Here is a 26,161-nt window from a genome sequence, read left to right on the forward strand (position 1 = left end):
GGTATATGCATCTTCTATATCAGAAGAAGAGGCCAAATCAACGTCAGATGAAGCTGGGGGTCCTGCAACACTGTCGAGGAACACAATTTAATGGTTCAAGTAATGTTGTCAACATCAATGAGTTAAAACCATTGTGATGAAATGAAGCCTACCTAGCAACATTAAACATGATCAGTTTTCCTTCCAAAGTGAGGCACACAAGAACAAAATATGGCAGGAGTTCTTTAAGTTCATCATCAGCCGAACGGACACTAACAGTTCCCTCCACAGAAACCGTATCGATACAGAGTCCCATAATCATATTGTCATCGCCATTCTCTGAAAAAAATTATCTTCTTTAAATTGAACGTGCGACTGCAGGAAAACGTACACATACAATACAGCAACTTTAGACTGCGTACCTTGGAGCCCAATCCTTGGCAAAAAGGTCTCTCGATCAATATCAACAACAGATACTGCACTTTTGTTATCACCAGGTGACCAATCAAGTACAACAATATGCTCATCTATGCTCTTTCTGTTTGCTGTGATCGCCAGTTTGCTGTACGGTGAAAACACAGCAACAGTTACCATCTTCACATTGAAAATAATGGTAGTTTACATAGTCCACGATAATTAATTCAAAAAGAGGAAATGTCAGAAATAATTAAACTGACTTTGTTGCATCTCCAAACGAAAATGGTAAAATGGAAATGGTGGGAACATGTGTCGTAGTAAGTTGTAATTGAAAACCATTCTCATTAGAACATTCTTGGTGATTTATAGCTCTTCCAAGTTGGTTATGTCAAAACTTTAAGATAGATCCAGAGTGGGAAATATTGACAAAGGGCTTATAAAGAGCAAGAAAACTGGAGTATGAAAAAGTCCAAACAAAATAAAAAGAATAGAAAGAATGGTAAAATTAACTTAAAAGTACCATTGGTCTATGTAGCTAAAGAGCAAATGAGGTCCAACACCAACCGGAAGAAGATCATCCATAGAACACGGAAACAAATCGGAGAATGATAAAGCAGTTAGACTGGACGAACCCTACAAAAAAGTTCAAAAAACCACAAAATCAGATAAATATACAAGTAGAGTTACAGATCATATCGTTTCATACCCCTAAGTAGAAACTACGCCTTAGCACCAAAATCATTGCAAAAGAAATGATACTCACATCAGAAATCTTCCCATCAGGACTCCTGATAACCTGAACAAAGTAATTTTCTTCCCTGCCTTCAATCAGCTGAAAGCATCCAAGAAGAATACAGTTGTTGCGTACCCATCTGATAGAATCAACTGTTGCAGAGTATCGTAGGTTAACAGTCATTCACTGAGAGAATTTAACTTATGAGCCATCTATGAAACTTTGTAATGGAAGTCTGCACAGAACCAGGGAAGTTTCAACACTAATCTAAGAGATACAGAACGATAGGGATTTTACTTAGATATAGATGGGAGATAGCAAGAAACGAGAATTTTCAACAGGATCAGTTTGTATATATATATCATGTCCAAGCAGCAGAATAAAGTACGTCTCAGTCCATAAGAAAACATCTCAAACACCATAGAGAAACAAAGCAATATGAAACAAAACGGAAAATACTGATAAGATATAAGAAGGCCAAAACATGCAACATACCTTTGACTAAACAGTCTTCATCGGAATCACCAAACCAGGCGTCAAATGAGAGTGCTATGCACCGTTTCTCCTTGAATTTTGACGACAAAATCCGCAGGCTGTCATCTTGGGCTACAGCGATATAACTCCCTTTTGAACTCCATTCAACTGACAACAACAAAGTTTACAAGTAAATTCCTACAGAGTATTGCCAACAATAACATAGTTTATTGCTGAAGAAGTAGGAAAAGAAATGAAACAAACCGGCGTCAACACCATCCATGACATGTCTAGGGGGTGCATTGTCAACTCCATGAAAGAGCTTCCCAGAACTAGAAAGAACAAGATACGAATGCTTATCTTTCCTTGTCCATCGAAAATCCTTAACAAAGCCTCCTGACTCATCATCAGGTGAATGAGAAAAAGAAGGTTTTGCATCCTGCACCAAAGGAACAGATAAAGTAACTAAACTAGCAATCAACATAGACTCTACATCCTAGCAAAGGGATTATAGACAAAAGCAATCCAAGCTTCTAAGATGTATATACCTTCTTAAGAAGTGAATCCACAGAGAAGAAATGAATATCAGCAGCGACGGAGACAGCAAGAATCGAATCATCCGATGAGAGAGACAATATACGAACATCTCCAACAGGAACATCGACGAGGCTCAAATCCTCGATATAAACCTTTTCATCTTTCTCCTTACTGTTCTTCGATGCAGAGATTACATCCTTAGTCTTCCCAACGAAAAACCCTAATTTCCACACAAAACGGTCACAATACAGAGCAAAAACCTGAACCATGGTCGCCGATTATTAAAAAACAAACTAACCGGAGGAATGGGCGACGAAAACGACGCCGCGGCGTTCGGAGATAGCGAGAGGCTGTGACGGAGGGTTTTCGAGATCGAATTGAGCATCATCCTCTTTGATACTGATAGGTTCGCCGATTCTCTCGAAGTAGAAATCGTTCGTTGGGATACGATCTCCTTCCACATCTTCTTCAATCTCAAATTGACTCATCTTTCGAACTCAGGTTGTCTCAATGGCTGAATCCGAATAAGCTGAAGATTTTTGGGCGGGAATTAAAGAGGGGGCGAAGTACGACGAAACCAGCAGCGCTCGTCGAGAGTGTGATTGATTACAAGTGCCGGTGATATTTAGTCCGATGAATCGATCGATGACGGTTCAGGGTTCATCAATTTAAATTGGTGTGGGCCGTAATGTGTTAAAGGTCCAATCTCATTCACCAGACCGGTGCTCTTCGCTAAACCAATTTCAGATTTTGGGTTATCAATTAGAAACCGACCGTTAAATGCAGACCGGTTCTCCTCGCTTCAACCAGATTTAATTTGTCGGGTAATTTAATCGTTAAACGGCGTCGTGTTTACCTCTGCTCCAGTTTTGGCCGTCTTCGTGACCAGAGATTTGAGAAGAAGATCGGAGGTGATGAATCTGTTTTGTTGTTAGTTTCTTCTTGGAGAGAGTTGGTTTTGCGTTTTCGATTGAAATCTCGAATTTCTAGGTTTGCTGCGGTTGACCAGTTGTTTAAATTTCTTTTTTTGTTCGGCGCTTTTTGTGTTGTTGTTTGATCCCCCCCNCCCCCCCCCCCCACAACTCTGAAGATGATGATGAGGATGCGAATGATTCAAGTGACGTTATTAGTAGTAGCTCTCGTCGATTTTGGATTGGCTTCTCCTCCTTCTACCGTTCCTGCTTTCCTCTGGTCTCCGCATCTCCAGTTAGGCCCCTCTCTCTCTGTTTGATCCTTGTCTTTATCGCTTTCGATGGTTACATGTGTAAATTTACCAACTTTATAATTGCTTTTGAATGTGTTTCTCCGATTTGTGTTCGGATTTTTCTTGTAAGATTTCAAATTTCTCGATTTGGGACTTAGATTTCGAGGTGTTATATTAATCGGCTGATACGGAGGATGTCCACATTTGGTGAATTTTTGCAGGTCTGACAATGGTGAAATGGATGTAAATTATCAGGTCATTTCTGCAAAAGATCTAGTAGATTCTGTTTTCACTCGAGGAGGCTGGTCTAACTTTTTGGTATGTTCGTCTTTAGTAGTCCTCAAGCGAAATGCTTTCGATTCTCCATTTGTCAACGATATAGTTTTCTCACTCTCATATATATTTCTCCTTTGGTTTAGTGCTCAGAGGAAAAGCTTCAGCAACCTGTTGTTGATGTCGTACTTGTGTTCATTGGCAGAGAGGTAAGAGTTTCTGTATCTATGAACTGGCTACTCTGTATGAGCTTTAACAAATACAAGAACTTTTTCTTTGGTTTAGATTAGTATTTAGGCTTTGAGTTTGTTGATTTTCTATTTTCGGATATGTTTAAGAAACTTTGTGCTCAAAGCATCGTTCTTTCTAATATTTACATGTCCTAAACATTGCCTGCTGTGATTTTTTACTGCTTCTTTGCTTAGTACTCTCTTTCGTTTACAGTTACGGTCTTCGGATGTTTCTTCACGTCGGAACTCGGATCCTGCCCTTGTTAACACTTTGAAGGTAAGGTAGTTTTACTTATATTGTGGAATCATGGGTGTGTTGCATATTGACGTTCTTTTGTCTGCACGATATTTAACATTCAATTCTTTGTTGTTTTATCAGAATCTGTATACAGCTTCCAATTTCTCATTGGCATTTCCGTATATTGCTGCACCAGAGGAGGAAAGGATGGAAAACTTGTTGCTTTCAGGGCTTAAAGAAGCTTGTACTCACAATGTAGGAGTCAGCAATATCGTGTTCTCAGATTCGTGTTTTGTTGAAGATGGAACAATTCAGAGGCTATCGAACGTGCAGGCTTTCAAAGTAAATCCGTTTATGCTTTCTTTAATCCGGGAATGCATTGGTCAATGATATTTCACATTCCTATTTACCCACTCTTTCTCTTGAACCTTCTAATGTTTCTTTTAAATAAACGACAGGATCATTTGGTTGCTAGAAAAGAAATGAGAAAAGAAGGAGAAACCGACTTGGTTGTGCTCTGCTCTGAGGGATCTGAATCATCAAGTCAATCTGACCAGTCACATTCAGACCGTAAGTGGACAGATCATGGTTACAAAAGAAGTGTAGCATTAAAATACTAAAGTTCTAAGTTAACTAAGTTTGCTTTGAACCACTGCTGCAGGTGAAATCATCTCTGAGATTGTTAGCTCAGTGGAGCAATCTGGAACTAAATACGCAGCTCTTTATGTTTCTGATCCTTATTGGTACACTTCATACCAAACTCTCCAAAGGTTTTTGGCTGAAACCGCAACAGGAAACGCCACAGTTAATGCTACTACAACCTGTGATGAACTCTGCAAATTTAAGTCATCACTCTTGGAGGGTATCTTAGTGGTAAAGTCATCATCAGCCTTTAAAGCTTAATTTCGCTAGCTTGCAGCTTGTGATTCCTTATATATATATATTGTCTTTGATAAGGACTGTTTCTTTTTTTTCAGGGAATCGTTTTTCTTCTCATCTTGATAAGTGGACTTTGTTGTATGGCGGGCATCGACACGCCGACTAGATTTGAGACTCCTCAAGATTCTTAAAACGCAAGACTTGAGCAATCACGCCTCTCTCTTATCTTTGCCTTCTTGTGCTGATTTTTGCATTTTGTGAAGGTTTCCAAATGTGGATTGTTACATTACTTGAATATATGTGTGTGCATGTGATAAAAATCTCCTTTTTGTATTATTTTCTCTATTCACTTATTTGTGTTTTGTATTTATCGAAAAGGTTTATAGTACTTCTAATAATTGAGAACGTTGAAGACGACCGAGAGTTTTACCAGATTTTTTTGTCTACTGGTGTTTTTAGACCTTCTCCCATCATGTTTTTTTACTTTTACCATTACTGTTTTTTTTTTGGTCATTGAATCAGGCATATACATCAAAAACCCCAATATGCAAATTATAATGAGCCCCACAAAAAATGTATTTATTGTTGCAGCGTCTTAATAACGAAGACCCATTATGTCTTGCGAGTTGCGACCCATCATCCATCACTCTTCCTCACCAACAATCCCAGGCAGTGAAACAACATAACAACACTTTTTGGATGTATGCACATATATGTGCCTCAAATTAGCTTCTTACCTATCTTGTTTCCCATGCTTGTTATAATTAATCAAATGTGGTCACATATTAATCTTGAACTCATCATGTTAACAAAGTAATTCGTTATTGGACCGAAACATGTAGAGACTGATTTTATTCAAAGGACAGTTGAGCCGGGTCTGTTCAATGTTTGGTTGTAGCAAATCTTATATTCAGTTAATAGTTTTAATAGATGTGTTCTTGTTGTTGTAAAAGCTAACGAATGAAGAGTCGCATGACGGCATGAGAGAGTTGTTTTTTTTTTGTGGTTGAGATACTTGATCTTGTAAAATAGTGAATATATACTACAGTTTTTTTTTTTTTTTCAAAAGACATACCTTGTTCCATTTATTTTGAACTGAAATACACGGTGCCTCCTATAATGAGATACACCTAAAAGGGAGAATACAAGAGTGGATTAGTCCTGAAATAAATCAAACCAAGTTCCTAAATAAGTGAGTTCTGGGAGCGTGATCTTCTGAGTTCTTGAGAGAGGATTAATCCTGAATATATACTACAATATACTCTTTCCGTCTCATAATATATGATGTTTTAGAGGTTTTTGCTTGTTTCATAATATAAGATGTTTTTAATTTTTGAGGCAACATTTAGACTAATTTTATATTTTTTTTATTATTTATTTTATGCAGTCTTGTTTCTGATTAGTTAAACTTTTTAAAAGTTAACATTTGTTATTATGCATGCTTTGGCTAAAACATCTTATATTTTGAAACGGAGGGAATATTATATCGTTGTAGAAGAACCAAAATGAGGCGTAAATCCTTCAAATGGATGGACCAAACTTGTAGAAGTCTTGGCATGCATTGTTATGTTTATGATCTACTTGCATCAAATGTGTAAAATGTTATACCATCCAAAAGACACGCAAATTATGATTTAGCTTGATAAAACAAACTATAATACATGACTTTTTTTTCTTCTTATCTTCTTTTCTGCTTTTCGATTTAAGTGTTCCTGATTAATCGAGATTTTGAGTTTAAACTTATAAGATTGTTGTGGATGTTCCCAACTTTAACAAGTAATATCAGCGTCATATGTGTTGGAACTGAATTTTCAAAAATAAATTTCAGAAAAATTGCGCTCCTAACTATATGTTGGTGCAATGTGCATGCAGTGTTGAACACATGCATCGCAGTAGAAAGATGCGACGGAGGTTTCTCATTATGGAAGGCATACATGCTCGCAAATTTTGGACTGTATAAGGATGTCTTGACCGATGAGATTCTGGTGATGAATTCTCGTTCACTGATTAGTTTTCTCTATGTATGGAAAATCATTCAAGGAAAAAAAAACATTTAATAACTGATAGAATATAAAACTGATTTCGAAACAAAACATCTAATAACTTAAACCTAATTAAGCCAATCAGAAAGTTTTTGGCAAGCCCTGCTGAATTTGAATTCAAAGGTCTGTTTGAAGAGAAATTTTTCTTCTACAAATTTCACTATGGTACTTTGGTCGGTTATACAAACCAAAAAAAACATATACTTGTTCCCCTACTGAAGATCAAATATATACACCTAGATTCTAAAACTATTAGTTTATCGGAGATGCTTAATTTCTGGTATAAAAATGTGTTCTTAGATTTTTCAATGTTAAGATAATCAATCGAGAGAATAAATAACTTGTATAAAGATGTTACAAAATGTATTTTTCGAATATATATGTATATTTATGGAAAGTAACACTATTCAATGTTCAAATATTCATTGGAAATAAAAATTATTTGACAGTACTAAGTCACATAGATGTTTGGGTCAACCTATATTGGGAAAAAATAACAAATCTTCTGTTCATCTATTGGTCTATGTAGGCGTATTTCTCCAAAACATGATAATATTGTTATAGCATTACTTTCTTTATTTTGCATTTCTCTCTCTCTCTTTTTTTTAATCTCTCTCTCTCTCTTTTTGGTAATGAAATTTTGATAGATTGTAAGAAAGAGACATTGAAGAGACTTTTACTCTAACCATAGACGATAGCAAGTGAGATTGCGTTATCCGTTGATGGATCCATCATGACAGGTGAACTCTTCATTGCATTTATACAATTTAAGCTGGAAAGTATTTTTTTTTTTTTTTTTTGACGATGTGGAAAGTATTTATTTCTTTGAAAAACATGTTGTGATATCATTTTGATTACGAAAAAAAAAACTCATTTTGATTGTGAAGGCATTTTTATAGTACGTAGCACAATGTTATTTATATTTGTTTTTTTTTTTTGTAAACATTTATATTTGAATCTAACAATAACATTTACATTATTTTCTCTAACTAATAAGTCAAAAACATTTTTCTAACCGTTAGTGTTATTTACGTTTTGGATGGAAATGATTCAAAAAAAAGATTGATCTTAAAATTTTCCAAATTATACTCTTGCATGTTAAAATAACTATCAAGAAAATTGCAATGTAAATTTGGAAGCGAAATTCCAAAAACAGAGAACATGCTAACTCGTAATTTATAATTATGCTTTAAAAAGTATAAGACAATGTATTATTATCATCATGAAGTGTTATGCTTCATGTTGTTGTCACATGGGAGTTTTGTCACGAGTGTTACATTTGATTGATTCTTTTGTATGTGCCAACAAAACTAAAGGAAAATTTAATCTAAAAATCTAGGAAACAGATTCTCTTCGGACCAATTTCGTTTTTTTTCCCCTCTCATTTTCGAGTTTACAACCATCACCTGATAGACGTTGTCTTCAGACCAATATAACTCCATTACCTTTGTTAGGGTATATTATATTTGGTTGATTTTTCTTCTAACAACATTAATTCAGTATGTGCGTTTAAATGCAGATAGTGACGAAACAACAAAACTAATACAAATCATCATGCTACATGTTAATGTCAATTATATTCATTGTTCAAACTATTTTTATTTGTGTTAATCTTGATATTTCATGCTTAGACTCATATATCAAAACCGAAATCAACTTTTTTAAAAATTCACCCTTCTAGTTATAGCAGAAATCCAATTCATGTCTTTTTAAATGCTTACATTTCAGTTTACATAGGTACAACCGCTATAGTCCAATCCCTTTTTTTTTTTTGAACTTTTAAAAAAAAAATCATATTATTGATAATTAGACAATTAGAACATAAATATGTTTGTGTCTTTCACTTTTCTTTTTTTCTCTTTCATTGAATTGAATCAAAAATCATATTTTTGACAGCATATATTTTGTTCTTATAATAATTTATGTAAATTATAATAATGTCTAATAATCAGTATTTTATTAAAAACATACATTTCTTTCTTTATAATAAATTTTGTAGACTATAATACAGAAAAATATTTGGTATCGTAATTAGTAACATACATTTCCTTTTGAATAATAATTTTTATAGATTATAATACAGACTATTAGTCGGTATTCGTCATTAATAGATATCTTTTATATAGTAAAATATAAAATAGTAAATAATATAAAATCACTACTTGTTTTTTTTTTGGTCAAACAAATCACTACTTTTTATCATTTTCCATTTGATAAATTTATTGATATCAAGACTAAAAGTTAAAGTTTTTAATATATGGATTAAAGCAAAAACTCTAAATTTAGCTCTAAGTAAATTATTTAAGAAATAAATAAAATACAAAACTGTAAATAACAAAATATTGGTAGTTTGGATGAACTCATCCACAGCCGTTAAACCTGATTTGGTTATATATATGAAAAAAAAAATAATAATCATATGAACACTTTACAAGTATGATTTTATTCTCAATATTGTTTTAGTATAAAAATGGGGAATAGTAATTATTATTATGCTAATAATAGTTTAGTTATATGTAATTATATTTCCATTTGGTGATATTGACCAGTGACAAGTGTTAAAAAGCAGCTACAATTATCTCTTCTTCAAGACAAATCATATTTTTGTATTTAAAGGCTCTCTCTCTCTACATCTTACATGTAAATGGGCACACCCTGCAGAGAGACTTTGATCTTGAAGAACATTCTCTTCAGTTTTTTTTTTTTTTTTTCTCATCATCTTCACAAAAAAAAACTAATCTCTAACTTTTACTATTGATGAGCTCTGACTCCAATTTCACTAAATCCCTCTCTCTTTCTCCTTTCACTTTTCTCGGCAAAGGTTCAGTGAAATCACAATCCGATTCCTCTGTTTTTCTAACACCAAAGATTCAAGATTTGGTTAACAGAGAAAAGAAATGGAGAGAACAAGATCGAAACCGGTTCGTAATCTGCCGGATACAATTCATTCGTTGCTCGGTTTGAAATCTCGTCTGAATTCAGCTTGGGTTAAATCTGTATGCAACATCGTCAACAATGTTCCTTCTTCTTCTGAGATTTCTTCGACGCCAAAGAAAAAAGAAGATGACGATGACTCTGTTTCCTCTGCGGAATTACAGAGCATTAGAGGTACAACAACACTACCTTCGGATTCCTCTCTTTTTTTTTATTTCTGAGATTTTTGTGTTTCTTTGGAACTTTGTTCATAATTTTTTTTTCTTATTTCGTTCTGTATAAAAAAATTATTGTCTTCTTGTAAGAAATTAAAAACCTTTGGAGGAGAGATTACCTACTACATGCAAATCATATCAACCGTTGGATCAGCTGCTCTCGTACTGTATTGAATTACGTGTCAGTCATCCAACGGCTGTTCGGTTTTTATGTAGTCAGCTCATGGGATTGAAATTGTTTGCTACTGTATGTTGCTCTTGTCTTTTATGAACAAGTCTGCTTCTGTTACTGTTTTTTGGAGCGGTTTTATTTATATTTTTTTTGGGGTTTAACACTTAAAATATAGCAGTAGTCAACAGAGATTTACATATGTCAGGCTAGAATTTACTATATTAATATATAATTAAACATGAGAATCTATGTTTATTCAGATGATTTTTTTGTTAATATTTTTATTCCTTATTTATTTATATGCTATGTAACTTTAAGGTTCTTTTGCTCTGTTTCTTCTGTTATATATTGGTTGCAGATCAACTCTCTGCACTGACAGTTCATGTGAATGATCAGAACAAACGGAGAAGACAGATTCTTGATGAGTTCTTGGACCTTAAAGGTTAGTCTAATGCATTAAAACACTATGATTTTTCAACTGTATATTCCAATTTGATAGTGTAATATTCTTATCGATTGGAAAATTTTGTCAGGGAACATTCGTGTGTTTTGTCGAGTCAAACCCTTAGGAGCCTCCGACAAACGGAAACCACCAGTTGCTTCGGACACAAGAAATGTGATCATCAAGTTAACAGAAACCAAGAGAAAGACCTACAACTTCGACAGAGTTTTCCAACCTGATTCATCCCAAGGTAGCCTTGGCTGTGATCTCGTTTGAGAATTTTGCGTTACGAAGTCGTTTCATATTTCAGTTTCCTATTTAGATCATGCATACATGAAAGTGTTCTTGATATGTATTCAAAATTTTGCAGATGATGTTTTCTTGGAGATCGAACCTGTAATCAAATCGGTTATTGATGGCTACAACGCTTGCATTTTCGCATACGGGCAAACCGGTACTGGAAAGAATTACACAATGGTAAGAAAGATCAATCAAAACATCTCAGTGATTCCATTGTTGTTTCTTCTAAGTCGATATATCAAATATGGATGAATCATTTTTGTAGGAGGGTCTTCCGAACTCTCCAGGTATTGTTCCACGAGCAATCAAGGGATTGTTCAAACAAGTCGAGGAAAGTAATCATAGGTTTGAGATCACCTTTAGCATGCTTGAGATCTACATGGGGAATCTTAAAGACTTGCTTCTTTCTCAAGCAAATAAACCCATTTCTCCAATACCTCCAAGGTAATAATACTCATAACATATGCAGAGAATCTCTGCCAGAGATAGGTCTCCGCTGAAAGGATCAGACTATATATATCTCAATGAGTTTTTTTTTTCGTTGTGTGTTACAGCCTTTCGATTCATACTGATGGAAAGGGAGAGATAGAGATTGAGAACTTGGTGAATATAAAAGTGAATGACTTTAATGAAGTCTTCAAGTTATACAAAGCAGGTTGTCGGAACAGAGCTACTGCCTCCACAAACTCTAACTCTGTTTCCAGCAGATCTCACTGGTAAGAAGTGAAAATTTTGATCTCTTTTTTTGCTATTACATAATGTTATTTGATCTCTCATATATGGATGGGAAAACCAATGAAACAGTATGATCCGTGTATCCATCACTTGTCATGGAGCTCCTGAGAGACGGCGTGAAACAAACAAGATTTGGCTAGTGGATCTTGGAGGAAGTGAGCGTGTGTTGAAAACAAAAGCCATTGGTCGTCGTTTTGATGAAGGCAAAGCCATTAATCTCTCTTTATCTGCTCTTGGAGATGTAATCAACTCTCTTCAACATAAGAATTCTCACATTCCTTACAGGTAAACATATCTTCTTCTTTTTTGTAACCTTTGAGGTCTCAAATTCTGAAACTTTTGAGTTTCTTTCTGTGTTTCAGGAACAGCAAGCTCACACAGGTTCTGAAAGACTCTCTCGGTAAGTAAGATCTTCCAAAACTATCTTGGTTTTCACTGAAAAGATGTTTCTCTTTTATAAAAATGAAGTTCTTGATTATTCAGGGCAAGACTCAAAGACGTTGATGATGGTTCATATCAGCCCTAAAGAAGATGATCTGTGTGAAACAATATGTTCTTTAAACTTCGCAACAAGGGCAAAGAACATCCATTTAGGGCAGGATGAATCAACGGTAACTGAATTAATAACTAGCATAAAGTCATCAACTTACTTTAATGAGGTACACACTTTCTGATGGGTTAAAGATTCTTTTTGACGTACGTGTAGGAAGAACAAGTGAAAAAAGAGGCTCTGATGATGACCCTGCAGAAGAATATGGAAAAGATCGAACAAGAGCGTGAGATAGCATTAAGGGAGATGAGAAATCTAAACCAGACACTAGAGAAATTCTCTGGTAAGCCTCATGTTATTGAAGAAGAAGAAGAAGAAGAGGATGTGATTAGAGAAGAGATCCTAGTGACTCCAAAGAAACGAAAGAACAAATCAAGACGTGCTTCAGATGTTTTTCCTAGCTTCATGAGACCAACAGCTAATAGCAACAGAAGATTATCAGGAGCAGATTTTAGCGAAATCCCTAATGGTTCAGGCCTCAAGTCGAGAAGGGACTCGATGGTATCTGTCCGAGCTGAATCTGTGTGTCTTCCTCTGAGTAAGAGCGGATTTGGGTCTGCCTGTGACTCATCAGACAGGAGCGTTTCGAAATCGACTTGGGTAATGCGTCAAAATACAGCAGATGATGCAACAGTGTATAGTCAGGATATATCTGAGTGTGACATTAAGTTGGTTGTGTCTGAGCACAAGCCAAAAGTACTGCAGATGGGGACTGGATCTGGGACAAAACCCCGTTCCAGGATTGGTAACTTGGAGAAAGATGTGAGGCAGAAGATGGGTGGAAGAGAGTTTTCTAGGATTAACAGTTGGCTTGACAAGTCTCAACTTCCCAGGACTCCTTGCCCTGAACAACTAGACATATTGTTGGATAAGTCATCAACACAGAGTTTTACAACGGAGAAGATCACTGGAAATGAGTTCTTGGAAAAACTGGAAGATATAGGAGAGTCTAACGGAGGTGAGACGACAGTGGTTAAACCTACACCGATGCTTAAAAATCTGTTTGAGCTGCAGTGTCTCTGTTCTTCCGAAGAAGAGGATCAGATTTTGTCCAGATTCCCAAATCCTAGTGATGAAGATGATAACGAGTCTCTCTGTCCTCCAACTTTAGAAAACGATGGTTTTAGCCAACACATAGACAATGAATGGTTTGGAGTCAACAACAGAGCGGATTTGGAGCGAGATTCACCAGCCTCGGTCTCGCTGTTAGAACGTGAACGGGATCTGAAACAGCTCTTACCGCAATTGGGTTTGGATCGATCACTCAAACCGAACTCTCAGAGGGGTTTGGCGTTCGCGGATGATGTAGCTTCACCATTGCTTAGAGAACAAGAAACCCTGGGAGAAAAAGGTAAACAAAATTTTGGACCCACGTTTGTGTTCTGGCGAAGAATGTTTTGACAAACGCAAACGCTTTTCTAAGATTCTGTTTTTGGTTTGGTGCAGGATTCGCTCCAAGGTTCATGCAGAAACTTCAGGCTTTATGCTTCCGTATCCTTCTGGGATTAGGGTTTATCGATGTGGGATATGACAATGACTTCTTCAACGGGTTAATGAAGTAATAACAAGAAACAGATCATTGATTGAGATCCCCAAATTTTTCAGTAGAAATTTAAGTGTGGATTCTTTTTCTGGAAAAACTCTTAAGTTTTGTTTAGAGTTTAATGACTCAGTTTTTGAGTAGAAGCCAATTTATTTTAGTTTTTGTTTAAAAACCTGTCATGTCTTATTTTCTTTGTTAGACACAAAAAGGTCTTTTTAGAGTCTTTAAAGTCTTTTTAGATAAAATTTGTCTTTTTTTATTATAAGTTTTTATAAAACAAAACAAAAAAGAAAGAGGTGTTATTGGATTCTAATTAATAAAGTATTTTGAAGACTTTTAAGGATTGCTAGAGAGTATGATGTAGTTTTGCTGATTAATTTTTTAAAATCTTGTAAAGTAGTCCAAATAATCTCTGTATTTTTTTGATACTTTGCATGACTTGATATTGGATTATAATTTATGAAGATTTTTGAAGAGTTCAACAAAATCATTAAAAATGAATAAGTGAAAGATTGTTAAAGATTGATAGAGAGTTTTGTTGATTAGTTTTCTAAAATCTTGTAGAGTCCTCTAAACAATCCATGTATTTTTGTGATACTTTCCATGACTTTATTTTGTAAAAAAAATTGTCTAAAATCATGAACCAATAACATAATAATTGAACTCATAATAGTTGAAGTTGAGCCCAAAAAAATAAATAATAATAACATAATAATTGAACTCATTAACAATCATAGATTCTTTTGTTTTAATTGAATAACACAAAACTTTTAATGACTTTATAAAAGACTGAATCTAATAATCCAAATTTGTTAAGATTTTAAATGATTTTTTACAAATAACAAACTAATAACACTAAACTTTAACAGAGTTTAACAAAATCTTGATCTAATAACAACAGATTTTAAATGTATATCTAATAACAACAGATTTTACATAACATTTAAAATCTTTAAAACTCTATTCAAATCTCAAACCAATAACCCCCACTTATTTTGTGAAGAAAATGTATAAAATCATGAACCAATAACATAAGAATTGATTTCATTAAGAGTCTTTTGTTTTAACTAAATAACAAAAAACTTTTTTTAACTTTATATAAGTCTGAATCCAATAACCCAAATTTGTTAAGATTTTAAATGACTTTTTACAAATCCAAATTAATAACAGTATAAATTTTAACAGAGTTTAACAAAATCTTAATCTAAAATCAACATATTTTACAAAACATTTAAACTCTTTAAAATTCTATTGAAATCATAAATAGAGAAGATACAAAAATTTGGGGCTTAAAGACTCTAATGTAATTATACATATATCAGATCAGATTTTTTTTTCTCTCTCTCAGGCACAAATATCGAGAAGCTCCAAAGCGATTTCTGCTCCGACGCCGGCGAAGCTCCGGCTTGCCGGCGTCGGGTCCCTCGTTCTCTTTCCGTTGTTGTTACTTGTCTTGCTCATTTTTAGTCCTTTGGTGGTGCTTATCTCAATCAATCCAGATCGCTCAGAATCATCCTCTAACCCCTACTTCCCCGTTGGAAAGCTTTGTTGTCTGATCCTCTTCCAGAGACAATCGTCGAGGAAGCTCTCTATTGAACCTCCGCCCGACTCAATCCCTATCTCCAAGCCCCCTGATGAGTCAAGAAAACCCGACGCCTCTCCACATGCACAGATCTGAAATCCTCGCTCTGCCTGAATCACTCTGCCCGGTGTGTAAGACGACGATCCTTGGTGGTGTCGCTCTCTGGCTAAGAAATTCATGTCCGCGAGAAGTTGAGGTGACGAGGTTACCTATACATTCCTTCAAACCCCTTTCCGTCTTGAAGCCTTGGTATCCCAAATCTTCGCTGATCCTGTTCCTGCCGGGGTCTAATGGGTCCAGTCGGAATGGCTACTCGACAGTACACCGCCAGTCCGTCGCCACCCCCTGCTCAGCGGATGATTTCCTAGGGTTTCCGGTAATGGACCTGTCTCCATTTTTAGGCCCAGTAACCACCTTTCAGCCCATTACCAAAACCAATGATCCATGTCTTCATCTTTTGAGGCCCAGGTCTGTGTACTCATCTTCCTCACGAATGTTTTTCCTTGGGTTACATCCGTTCATATATCTTGAATTCCTGCCGCCGATTTCTGTTTGGTCATTGCTTTATGAGTATGTGAAGTTGCTGATCCATTGTCGACAATGCTTGTCTAGCGTTAGAACTTATCCACCTAGATCGTTTCTTAAGAGTTTTAAGTCAAGTTCAACTTCTTTAGTATCAATAACCTCTGCTTGGTCAAGTCGAGGAACCCTCGGTAGCAGAGTTTTGATGTCTTCAGAGTTACTTGATAATTATGTTTGTCGAGGTCAGCTTATTAGCTCTGTCCGGATGCTTGTTGTGAGTAACTATACTTATGAATTTGACCCGACAGCTTGCTTGAATACTTTGGTTAAACCCTTTGATCCCCTGTATCACCTAGTGCCATTAGATCGATAGCTTGGGTCTGCTGACACTTTCCAGGACCAAACTGATTTCAAGCTTTGTGTGGAATTCATTTACCTCCATTGCCATGTGAGGGATGACCCACCTGCTTCGTTACGGTTTGAAACCCTTTCCCTGCGATCCCCGATAATAGCTTCATCTACAACCATGAGGTTTGCCCTTAAAAGCTTTAAGTATCCCATGCTTTTGAACCCTCTCAGGTTGGCGAAAAAACCCACAAGCGTTTCCCCCATGGAACACCCTCTTACAAGCTCAAATGCGTCACCCGCTAGAGCCACTTATGATCACCCGTTGGTCGAGGATTTCGTGAAGTCTGACTTCAAATACGAATCCGCCTTGGTCCCAATAGACTTCTCAAAACTTTTTCAGTATGAAAATCCTTTTGTTAAGCTCATGGAGCCCCTATCTCTAGCTATTTATGTTTATCTTGTAAGAACTCCCCTCCTTGTGAGATTTAATTTGAATGAAAATTCATGGTTGTTTAAAAAAAAAAAAAAAAACTCTAATGTAATTAATGTAATTAGGGCTTATAGGCCCAATTTAGGGGAATAAAAAACATCAATTTGGTGAGAGGAGATAAGGAGAGGGCGAAGTTTACTGTGGTAGTGTGGACTTTGGTAAGCTATTCACTACCATCGTCTTCTCCTTTATAAACCCTAAATTCCGTAATTCCTTAATTTGTGGTTAAATATTCCGTGTTGATTACACTTTTATTCTAGTTTTCAGGGTTTTTTTTCCTCCGATAAGAAAAAAGATCGCTTATTGAAGGTATCAACTTTTTTAGTTATGTGAATTGAACGTTAAGGGGTTCTAAATTTACAAGCTTGAAAGATTTTAACATTTTCAAATTGTGTAGCATCAGAGATTTAACTCTGATAGTCTCTACTTTTTTTTTATTGGGTTGATCCATTAGAATAAACCCTCTGTTTCTTCCCTTGTCGTTATGATATCTTTTGGAGACCATCAACCCGGAATTCAGATTTCTTTGTTACTGGGGGAAAATGTAAGGGACAGTGTCTGAACTATGATCTGATGTAACTAAAAGTATCTTGAATCTTCATAAGGTGATCAAAAGCGATTCTTCCTACTTAACTCTTGGATATTTGGTTGGCATGTCTCATATATATTATATCTTCATGGTTTAACCTTTCTGAATACATGAACTATAGATCGCCGGTTCTGATAGGTTCTTCGCATCCGTACAAGCATTTTCACTTGGTCAATTTGTGCTCTATACTCAGTTGCTTTTGTTCTGGTTTGTTTCACTTCATCATGCCCCAATATCTTCTTGACTTTATATCTCAATTATATGCAGCTAGTCAGCTACTTGGCCATATTTGTTGGCAGCTATATGCGTTATATTTGTTTGTGCTAATTAATTCAAAAAATCAAAGTTGTGGTGCTCTAATCAACTTATTATAATACCCTGGTTTTAGAATGTTGTTGATTTTTTATTTTATTTTGCCACTGTTTGTGTGAGCAAAGGAAGCAAAACTTTGTTTTTGATTGTGGTTTAAGGATATAGTATATGAAAGAAGTGGATCCGGTAGTTTACAAATTACAGACTTAAATTAGGAAAGGGTTAATTAGTTAATTAATGATGCACCCCACTTTGTAGAGTTGATTTAGGTGTAGACTGTAGGCAATGGCAAGCCCTTGACGATGCCACAGAGGTTAGTGTTGAGGGGGATGTTGTACTCGTCCCTTAGCGACTTCTCGGGTGATTGAACGCTGACATACAATTGCTCGCCTAGGTATCTCCTCTCCCAGTTCTCAGCCCTGATGTTCCACATACCGGCGTTATCGAATGTCAATAGGATAGCTGACCAAGACTTGGGGTATACTTGCACGGTGTGTCTGCTAACCGCATCGAGCAAGTTGTAGTTCTTTCTGCTTTCAGGTGTCCACTTCCCTGGCTCAGAGCTGGCAATGTCCATGGAACAACACAAAGTTATTACAAGATATAATGATAAACGAAAGAAAGAAAAAGAAAGTGAAGAGAGAAAAGGGACCAAGGAGCTTACGCGACAGCGAAGAAGGAGTAACCATCCAAATGGAATGACTGCATGCTCTTCTCGTGGTTCTCGAAAATGATCTCCACAAAGGTACGGAAAGTGATGTTGAGAACATTAGGCTCTACGGTCAACGTTGTGATTTTGGCTGCAGGCTCGTCCTTGATCACATTGTACTTGAACACCTTCTCTGCCATCTGGAAGTACTCAGCGAGCTTCAAAGGAGTCTCGGGGTCAACGTGTGATACACCGTTTAAACCAAACCTGAGTTTACCGTCAACCATGCTCTTAGTGTTGACAAGCTTGATGCTACGAGTGATGTTGATCTTTCCGTAATGGTATGAGCCCTGTGGGTTAGGCCTGGCAGCACTAGCGGTGAGGTTCCACCTGAATGACCTAAACTGGTTTAAAGACCAAGCCCATCCAACGGGAGCCTTGGGGAGCTCAGTTGAAGCCTGAACGTTGCTTCCCTCATATCGGATCACACCTACGGTGCTCAACTCCTTCTTGAGGAACCTAGTCGATGCAACCATGTAGTAATCCTTAGCTGCCTGGTTAGCAGTCACGAGAACTGAAAAGCACTGGCCGACGTGGACATCGAGAGAGTCATAGTCGTTTTGAAGAACATGGGATCCTTCCATCTCCACGAGCTTCATCATGTGGTTCTGGATCCTGAAGTTAAGGGTAGACTTGAACCCCACATTGCAGAGCCTGTACTTGTAAGTCTTCCTAGGCTTCATGGTGAACAAAGGCTCGTTATTTCCTCCCACCTTTCCAGACTTTCCATTGATCAAAACACCATTGGGCAATCCAAGGGTGCGTCCACTGTCAAGGAGGTTCTTGAGAGCAGTGTGGCCAGTTGTGTACCAGTCACCGAGAAGGACAGTGTATTCATCCTCGGGATCAGCATAAGGAACGGGAATAAGGAGACGACTGTTGACGCGAAGACCACCAAAACCACCAGCAAAGCGGTGGAGAGAAGTGGTGGGGTAATAGAAGTAGGAACCGATCTGGTCCTTAGGTTGAAAATGGTAAGTAAAGTTCTGTCCAGCTGGGATGGGGCATGAAGTCCCAGCCACACCATCTTGCCAGCTGTTCTTCCTGTGCTGAATCCCGCTCCTGCATCCACAGTCCATCATTGATTAATACTCATATCACAAGAATGTTAAAATGCGTCAAACAAAAAATGTACACATTTTAAAAGAATGTTAAAGTCTTTGCATCCACAGTCAGGTCTATATGTACCCGTAACAACAAACCTTTTAATAGATTATCAAAAGATAAATAAACAATGTGGATTAGTACCAGGTCAAGAGGAAAGGCTCATCGAGGTTGTTGAAGACATTGATGACAACGTTGTTGTTAGAGGTTGAGTTAAGGTTAGGACCAGGGAATTGACCGTTGATGAGAATCACCTTTTGAGGAACACCGAGAGGTGAGGCAGTTCCGTATGTCACGTTCCATGTATAGAAGAAGTAAGGATCACCAGCGTTCACAATCGCCACCGTAGAGACGAGGCAGACCAACACCGTCAATAACTTCCCCTCCATTTTTTCTCTTTTTTCTTAGAGGAAAAAGAGAATAATTTTGGTTTCTGTGTTACGTCTAATTAACCCTTTCCTACCAAAAAAAAAAAAAAAAATAAAAGCAAAACTATGTTTTTGGTTTATTCTCAGTTTTGCTCTTGGTGAATCAATCATCTGGTAACTTTGTGATATTTATGTAGGAGAAACATAACTTCTTCTGAAAGGTAACGTCACCAATTTTTACGCTATATCTCTAATTCATTTTCTTATGGTGATGTAACAAACAGATTTCTCTCTCTCTTTCTTTCTGGTTTTAAGATTCGAGAAACTTTGAATGAGTACAACTCAGATCGTATTCTAATATTGGAAATGCCCCTAACGATGTCAATAATTAAGTGGTTTCTACGTCAAAAGAATGTTTCCAGGAAAAAAATGTCATGACAAAACTATGACCAAGATAAAATGTATCAATTAACAAAATGTAAACCCAAGATAGAAGTAGCTGTAATATTTAGATTAACATTTTCTGAAAAAATCTGAGGCTATTTTTTTTCCTCTCGATAGCTTGGTTTCTTTGTAGCAACTTTTATCTTTCAAGTTCCGTACTTATCACGTCAAACTTAGTCACTATAGTACTATAGTACTAGAGATATAACTGACTTATATTTTTCATAATGTATACACAGCACAATGGTGATGAATTATGAATAACATATCACTTTTAACGTTTTTTTGTTATCGTTCTTTTATCATTCAACATCTCATGTCTTCATGTTTGTAACGAGTTACAATACAACAGTCAAAATATTAATAGAAGAAAGCTGAAACGTCGTCATTAATCTTCCAAACCCATACTTTTAGCGTTTTTATGACTATTTCTTTTTCCTATTCGATTATTTGACTATTATTTTACTATTAGTCATCTGATGTACGAGTCAAATTTGATTTGCCATCAAATCATAACCAAAATTGATTTACATAGGAAATACATTTTAGTCTCATAAGTTAGTAATAAACTAATAACTCATGTATATATAAATGAATAGGCTCACAAATATTGTCCAAAATTAGAATTATTCTGAAAGAACAAGCTTGGAAAAAAAAAACAAATTCTAAGAAAAATTTGAACCAAAAATAGCGAGAGGTCAAATTGAATATTCCTAATATGGACGACAGGAAGAGCGTAATGAAAGGGACCTAAAGAAACAAGGAAAATCGGAAACTGTATATTCGATTAAACTATAAAAACGTCATTTAACATTTGAAGGAAAAAAATCGAAATTTAAACCCTTACAAAAACATTATAAAACCAAAAAGAAAAAAAAAAACAACCCCATCTTTTTTTCCAACATTTGAAAAGAAAAAATCAGAAACTTTACTAGTAATAAAGTTTATTATTAATGAAGGGAGGGGTTAAACTCTTGACCGTGTGCCTTTGCGTGGCCACGGCGACCGTCATGATGGTCCAAGCCGAGGACCCTTACTTTCACCACGTGTGGAACGTGACGTACGGAACCGCATCTCCCCTCGGAGTTCCACAACAAGTCATCCTCATTAACGGTCAATTCCCTGGTCCTAACATCAACTCAACGTCCAACAACAACATCATCATTAATGTCTTCAACAACCTCGACGAGCCTTTCCTCCTAACCTGGTACGTATAATATAGACCACGACCTTCACTTTCTGACCATTCTAATACTTGTATACTATTCATCATATAATCCGGTTCAATTAAAAACGCTACAAATAGCTTCTGATTGGCAAAATCTACATATAGGAACGGAATCCAGCATAGAAAGAACTCATGGCAAGATGGAACAGCTGGAACAATGTGTCCGATCCCTCCGGGTCAGAACTTCACATACCATTTCCAGCCAAAGGATCAGATCGGTAGCTACTTCTACTACCCGACCACAGCCATGCATCGTGCCGCTGGTGCCTTTGGTGGCCTTCGTGTTAACAGCCGTCTCTTGATCCCGGTCCCTTATGCTGACCCTGAAGATGATTACACTGTCCTTATCAACGACTGGTACACCAAAAGCCACACTCAGCTCAAGAAGTTCCTCGACAGTGGTCGCACTCTTGGTCGTCCAGATGGTATTCTCATCAACGGTAAATCCGGGAAAACCGATGGGTCTGACAAGCCTCTTTTCACCTTGAAGCCAGGAAAAACCTACAGAGTCCGGATCTGCAACGTGGGTCTCAAGGCATCTCTCAACTTCAGGATCCAGAACCACAAAATGAAGCTTGTCGAGATGGAAGGCTCACACGTTCTACAAAACGACTATGACTCACTTGACATCCATGTCGGTCAGTGCTTCGGTGTGATCGTCACAGCAAACCAGGAACCTAAAGATTACTACATGGTGGCTTCCACAAGGTTCTTAAAGAAGCCTTTGACAACCACAGGGTTGCTCCGCTACGAGGGAGGCAAAGGTCCTGCCTCTTCTCAGCTACCCGCAGCCCCCGTCGGCTGGGCTTGGTCTTTGAACCAGTTCCGTTCTTTCAGGTGGAATTTGACAGCCAGCGCCGCTAGACCTAACCCACAAGGCTCGTACCACTACGGAAAGATTAACATCACTCGCACCATCAAGCTCGTGAACACTCAGGGAAAGGTTGATGGCAAGCTTAGATACGCATTGAGCGGGGTCTCGCACACAGACCCCGAGACACCTCTCAAGCTTGCTGAGTACTTCGGCGTTACTGATAAGGTTTTCAAGTACGACAGCATCTCAGACAACCCTAATCCCGATCAGATCAAGACTATCAAGATTGAACCCAATGTTCTTAACATCACTCACCGCACCTTTATCGAAGTCGTGTTCGAGAACCACGAGAAGAGTGTCCAATCTTGGCACTTGGACGGTTATTCCTTCTTCGCTGTAGCGTAAGTAACACTTTACATACTCTTCTTGCATTACAAGCTAATTAAGTAAACATTCTCTAAACCCTAATTTTAATATCTTTCATCGTACGAAAGGGTTGAGCCAGGGACATGGACACCAGAGAAGAGAAAGAACTACAACCTTCTAGATGCAGTGAGCCGACACACAGTCCAGGTCTTCCCCAAGTGTTGGGCAGCAATTTTGCTCACATTTGACAATTGTGGAATGTGGAACATTAGATCGGAGAATTCAGAGAGACGTTACTTGGGACAGCAGCTCTATGCTAGCGTCTTGTCGCCAGAAAAATCTCTTCGGGACGAATACAACATGCCGGAGTCAAGCCTCCAATGTGGTCTCGTCAAGGGCAAACCTAAGATTAACCCTTACGCCGGAGCCTAATTTTTTCTTTCGGACTTTTAATTTATTTAACAAAACAGACAAACAAAAAAAGGAGTTTGGTTTTTCTTTTGTTGAGACCAATTTGTAACCGAACAGATTAACTTTATGTTTTTTTGGGTCTTTTAATTATTTAATTCAAGTTCTTAATTTGACTTAAAACAATATTGTTATTCATATATGTACATGATTTGAGATGTATGTATGTTAATTCCCTAAGGTTTTTTTCTTTTTCTAACCGATTGGTTAATTAATCCATGTTACTAGTATACATTTCACTTTTCTTTTCTTCTATTTCTTTTGATTAAGTAGTGTGTATAGAGGTTGATTTTTTTGGGTTTCACTCCGAACGTGATACCACGTAAAGGTCGATATTTGGAAACATCGGACCTCCTACAACGGCTCCACTATGCTGAAGAACGGCTCGGAGATCCGCAATTGCAGAGTCATATTTGGAAGCATCTATGGCTGGCATAGGTTCCTTTTTAGCGGTTAAATGCATGCTAGTAATGTTTCTCATGACAAACAAATTTAAAGTATGATGGTTAATTAACGAAAATGCTCATAAAATGGTATAAGTTTGACATTGATATCAAGAAGAAAAAAAAACAAATACGCGCCAATAATATATAGTAAAATATAGTATTTATAAAGATTATATATTATCATAACTAAAACATCATTTTTCCTTTACTAAAAGAACTAAAAACATGATTTTTATTACTTTTTTATCTTGACATAACTAAATTTTTCATTTTAAGCATGTGATTTCAGTTACTACAAAATATTTTTTTTAGTAATTGACAAGAATTCGTAACTTCGTAATAGTTCTGGTGATTAAGACTTTCATTCTTATATTGTATGTTGTTGATCAAAAAAATTAAAACAAAAATTTACACGTAATGATGATATCGGCCCGATATAAATTGGGCCTAGAGTATGATCACAAACTATATAACTAACACAAAAGCTGAAAACCTCGTAACATCATATTCACACTGATATAATTCAAGGGTCAATCATATTCATATATACAAAAATTGTTTGAAATTGAAGATGTGACAAGAGAAAGAGATAAAATTACACAGGAATTGCATGAGATTATCGTGTATGAAATAAATGGATATAAACATAATAGCGTGATCTGCTATAAAGAGAAAAACAAAAAGAAAGAAGAAGAAAAAAACAAATAATCTGCCGGGAAACTATATGCAAATAGCAAAATAGGCTAGGGACATATTGATTATGTAAGAGTTGAGAGTGGAGCTGACAAGGATCTTGACGTGTACGTGCCTTTCATGTGCTACACAGAGTCACGTATACTACTTCTACTGCTCGCCTTGATCTTATAACCATAGAGAGATATCACACACATATATATATATATATATACATATCTCAACTTCGAGCTAACACAAAAGAATTATTTCCGCATCTTTTACCTTTTTTATTGAATGATATGTTTTGTAAACTCATAGTAGCTAGATGTTCAAGGTTTTTGCCTTATAGTAAAATGGACTTTAGGGATGGTTTGTTGAGATACAAGCATCTTTCTCAACGCTAATTGTTTTAAGTCGAAAAAAAAAAAATCACTGATTAGGAACAGAAAGAATGTTCGTACGAGTGATAATAATTATAGAAATGGCAGAGGAGGGGGAGGGTAGGAAGGAAAGGTCTCATTCCAATATGTCCCATCCAACGTATCAGCAAAAAAAAATAAACACGAAATTATAACAAAACATTAAAATAAAATAATATAAGAGATATAATCGTATATGAAAAAAAAAAAAAAAAAAAGAGACCAAAGTGAGAAAGGCAAAAAAGTGTGTCAGCCTTTCGTCCAATCTTTTGGGTTAAACTTCCTGCCCTCTCCCTTCCTTCATTTATTTCGTTGCGTGCTTCTTCTCTTTTCTTTTCTTTCTTTCTTTCTTTTTATTAATTTCTTTATATATATTACTACATGTTACGTTTAAACAATTATTATTGATGGTTACAAATTGATTAACGTAGAATGATTTGATGGTTTTGTTTAGTCAAATTACAAATATCATAATCGATCGAAAGGACTTGTCAAAAAAGAAAAGTGCCTTAATTTTTAGTGCAAACAAATACGTATGGGATCGCTATGTGTTATCCAGGCTAAAAGGCACATCCATCTCCTTTGTCCTTTTCGATCGACGACTACTCTCTTCTACCGGCTCTCCTAATTATTATTCATTTTAATGTTGACACTTATTTATTTTCATTACTTATATAATTGTCGTCTTATAAGTTGATTTGACTTGGATCCAACTTGAGATTTCTCAAACCTTTATAATATATAATTCCCCAGCGAATTCAATGCACATAAACATACAACTTCAGAATTGATCTTGTGTTATAACTCGAGCTTTAATATGATAGTGTATATGTCGGCGAATGAGTTGTAAACGACAAAAAAATGATATACTACAAATTAAAAACTCGTGTATATAGCAAATTAGGGGAATGAAAATTTCATTGTAGAGCTATAAACATAATTTATCAATGGATAATAAATTCACGTACTTATTGGACAACTCACCAAACGGTTACATGAACCCCAAAGAAAGGACTCACCAAACGGTTTAAAATCTTGAAAATTGAAAGCATCTTTCTCGTTGATGGAAGTATGTATGTAACATTTTATATTAAAAAGGTATGTAAATGCATTAATCATGCGATAAGATGCTTCGTATTTATAGCACAAGAAGAAACGAGAAACTGAGAGCAATAAAGAGTCTCCAATCCAATTAAAGATGCTCTAATTGTAGGCACTCCCATACACAATATAGTGAGTGCAAGAGAGAGAGAAAGATAGAGAATCCTTTCACTTGAAGGGTTCAAGTGAAGGAGAGATCTTTTTGCAGCATTACCACTTTGGTAAATTCAATAAGTGTAATAATTAGCAATTTCGGGGTTAGCTTTTTCGATTTTGCAA

At 36.3% G+C, this 26,161-nt stretch overlaps 5 protein-coding genes across 6 annotated transcripts in view; 3 read left to right on the forward strand and 2 right to left on the reverse strand.

Moving 5' to 3' along the window:
* LOC104744174 (nuclear pore complex protein NUP214-like) overlaps positions 1-2,782 on the reverse strand; it is a 9,634-nt gene extending 6,852 nt beyond the window's left edge. The window contains 9 exon segments of the mRNA XM_019235642.1: positions 4-70; positions 153-318; positions 402-541; positions 917-1,029; positions 1,160-1,281; positions 1,625-1,771; positions 1,868-2,042; positions 2,152-2,360; positions 2,439-2,782. Of these exon segments, the coding sequence (XP_019091187.1) occupies positions 4-70; positions 153-318; positions 402-541; positions 917-1,029; positions 1,160-1,281; positions 1,625-1,771; positions 1,868-2,042; positions 2,152-2,360; positions 2,439-2,628 (1,329 nt within the window). The 5' untranslated portion in view covers positions 2,629-2,782.
* Positions 2,949-5,400, forward strand: LOC104742995. 2 transcript variants are annotated; one of them, XM_010464106.1, is made up of 9 exons: positions 2,949-3,051; positions 3,231-3,346; positions 3,566-3,662; positions 3,764-3,826; positions 4,062-4,124; positions 4,227-4,427; positions 4,544-4,655; positions 4,747-4,958; positions 5,063-5,400. In XM_010464106.1, exons 2-9 carry the CDS (start codon positions 3,231-3,233, stop codon positions 5,153-5,155), a joined length of 957 nt encoding a protein of 318 aa, XP_010462408.1. In that variant the 5' UTR covers positions 2,949-3,051; the 3' UTR covers positions 5,156-5,400. The 2 variants fall into 2 exon arrangements, with proteins under 2 accessions (XP_010462408.1, XP_010462409.1); XM_010464107.2 differs by having other exon boundaries at positions 2,980-3,130.
* On the forward strand, positions 9,626-14,120 carry LOC104742996 (kinesin-like protein KIN-14G). The gene is made up of 11 exons (XM_010464108.2): positions 9,626-10,114; positions 10,686-10,769; positions 10,861-11,019; positions 11,140-11,246; positions 11,335-11,513; positions 11,624-11,785; positions 11,874-12,089; positions 12,167-12,204; positions 12,288-12,415; positions 12,511-13,705; positions 13,801-14,120. The coding sequence occupies exons 1-11, from the start codon at positions 9,904-9,906 to the stop codon at positions 13,914-13,916; spliced, it is 2,595 nt and encodes an 864-aa protein (XP_010462410.1). The 5' UTR covers positions 9,626-9,903; the 3' UTR covers positions 13,917-14,120.
* LOC104742997 (L-ascorbate oxidase homolog) lies at positions 17,850-20,062 on the reverse strand. Its single transcript, XM_010464109.2, has 3 exons — positions 19,698-20,062; positions 18,405-19,511; positions 17,850-18,303 (listed from the first exon to the last, which is right to left on the reverse strand). The coding sequence occupies exons 1-3, from the start codon at positions 19,940-19,942 to the stop codon at positions 18,006-18,008; spliced, it is 1,650 nt and encodes a 549-aa protein (XP_010462411.1). The 5' UTR covers positions 19,943-20,062; the 3' UTR covers positions 17,850-18,005.
* On the forward strand, positions 21,218-23,415 carry LOC104742998 (L-ascorbate oxidase homolog). The gene is made up of 3 exons (XM_010464110.1): positions 21,218-21,572; positions 21,699-22,808; positions 22,902-23,415. Exons 1-3 carry the CDS (start codon positions 21,319-21,321, stop codon positions 23,203-23,205), a joined length of 1,668 nt encoding a protein of 555 aa, XP_010462412.1. The 5' UTR covers positions 21,218-21,318; the 3' UTR covers positions 23,206-23,415.

This window comes from Camelina sativa, chromosome 14 (genome assembly GCF_000633955.1).
Source record: "Camelina sativa cultivar DH55 chromosome 14, Cs, whole genome shotgun sequence".
NCBI classification, from domain to species: domain Eukaryota; kingdom Viridiplantae; phylum Streptophyta; class Magnoliopsida; order Brassicales; family Brassicaceae; genus Camelina; species Camelina sativa.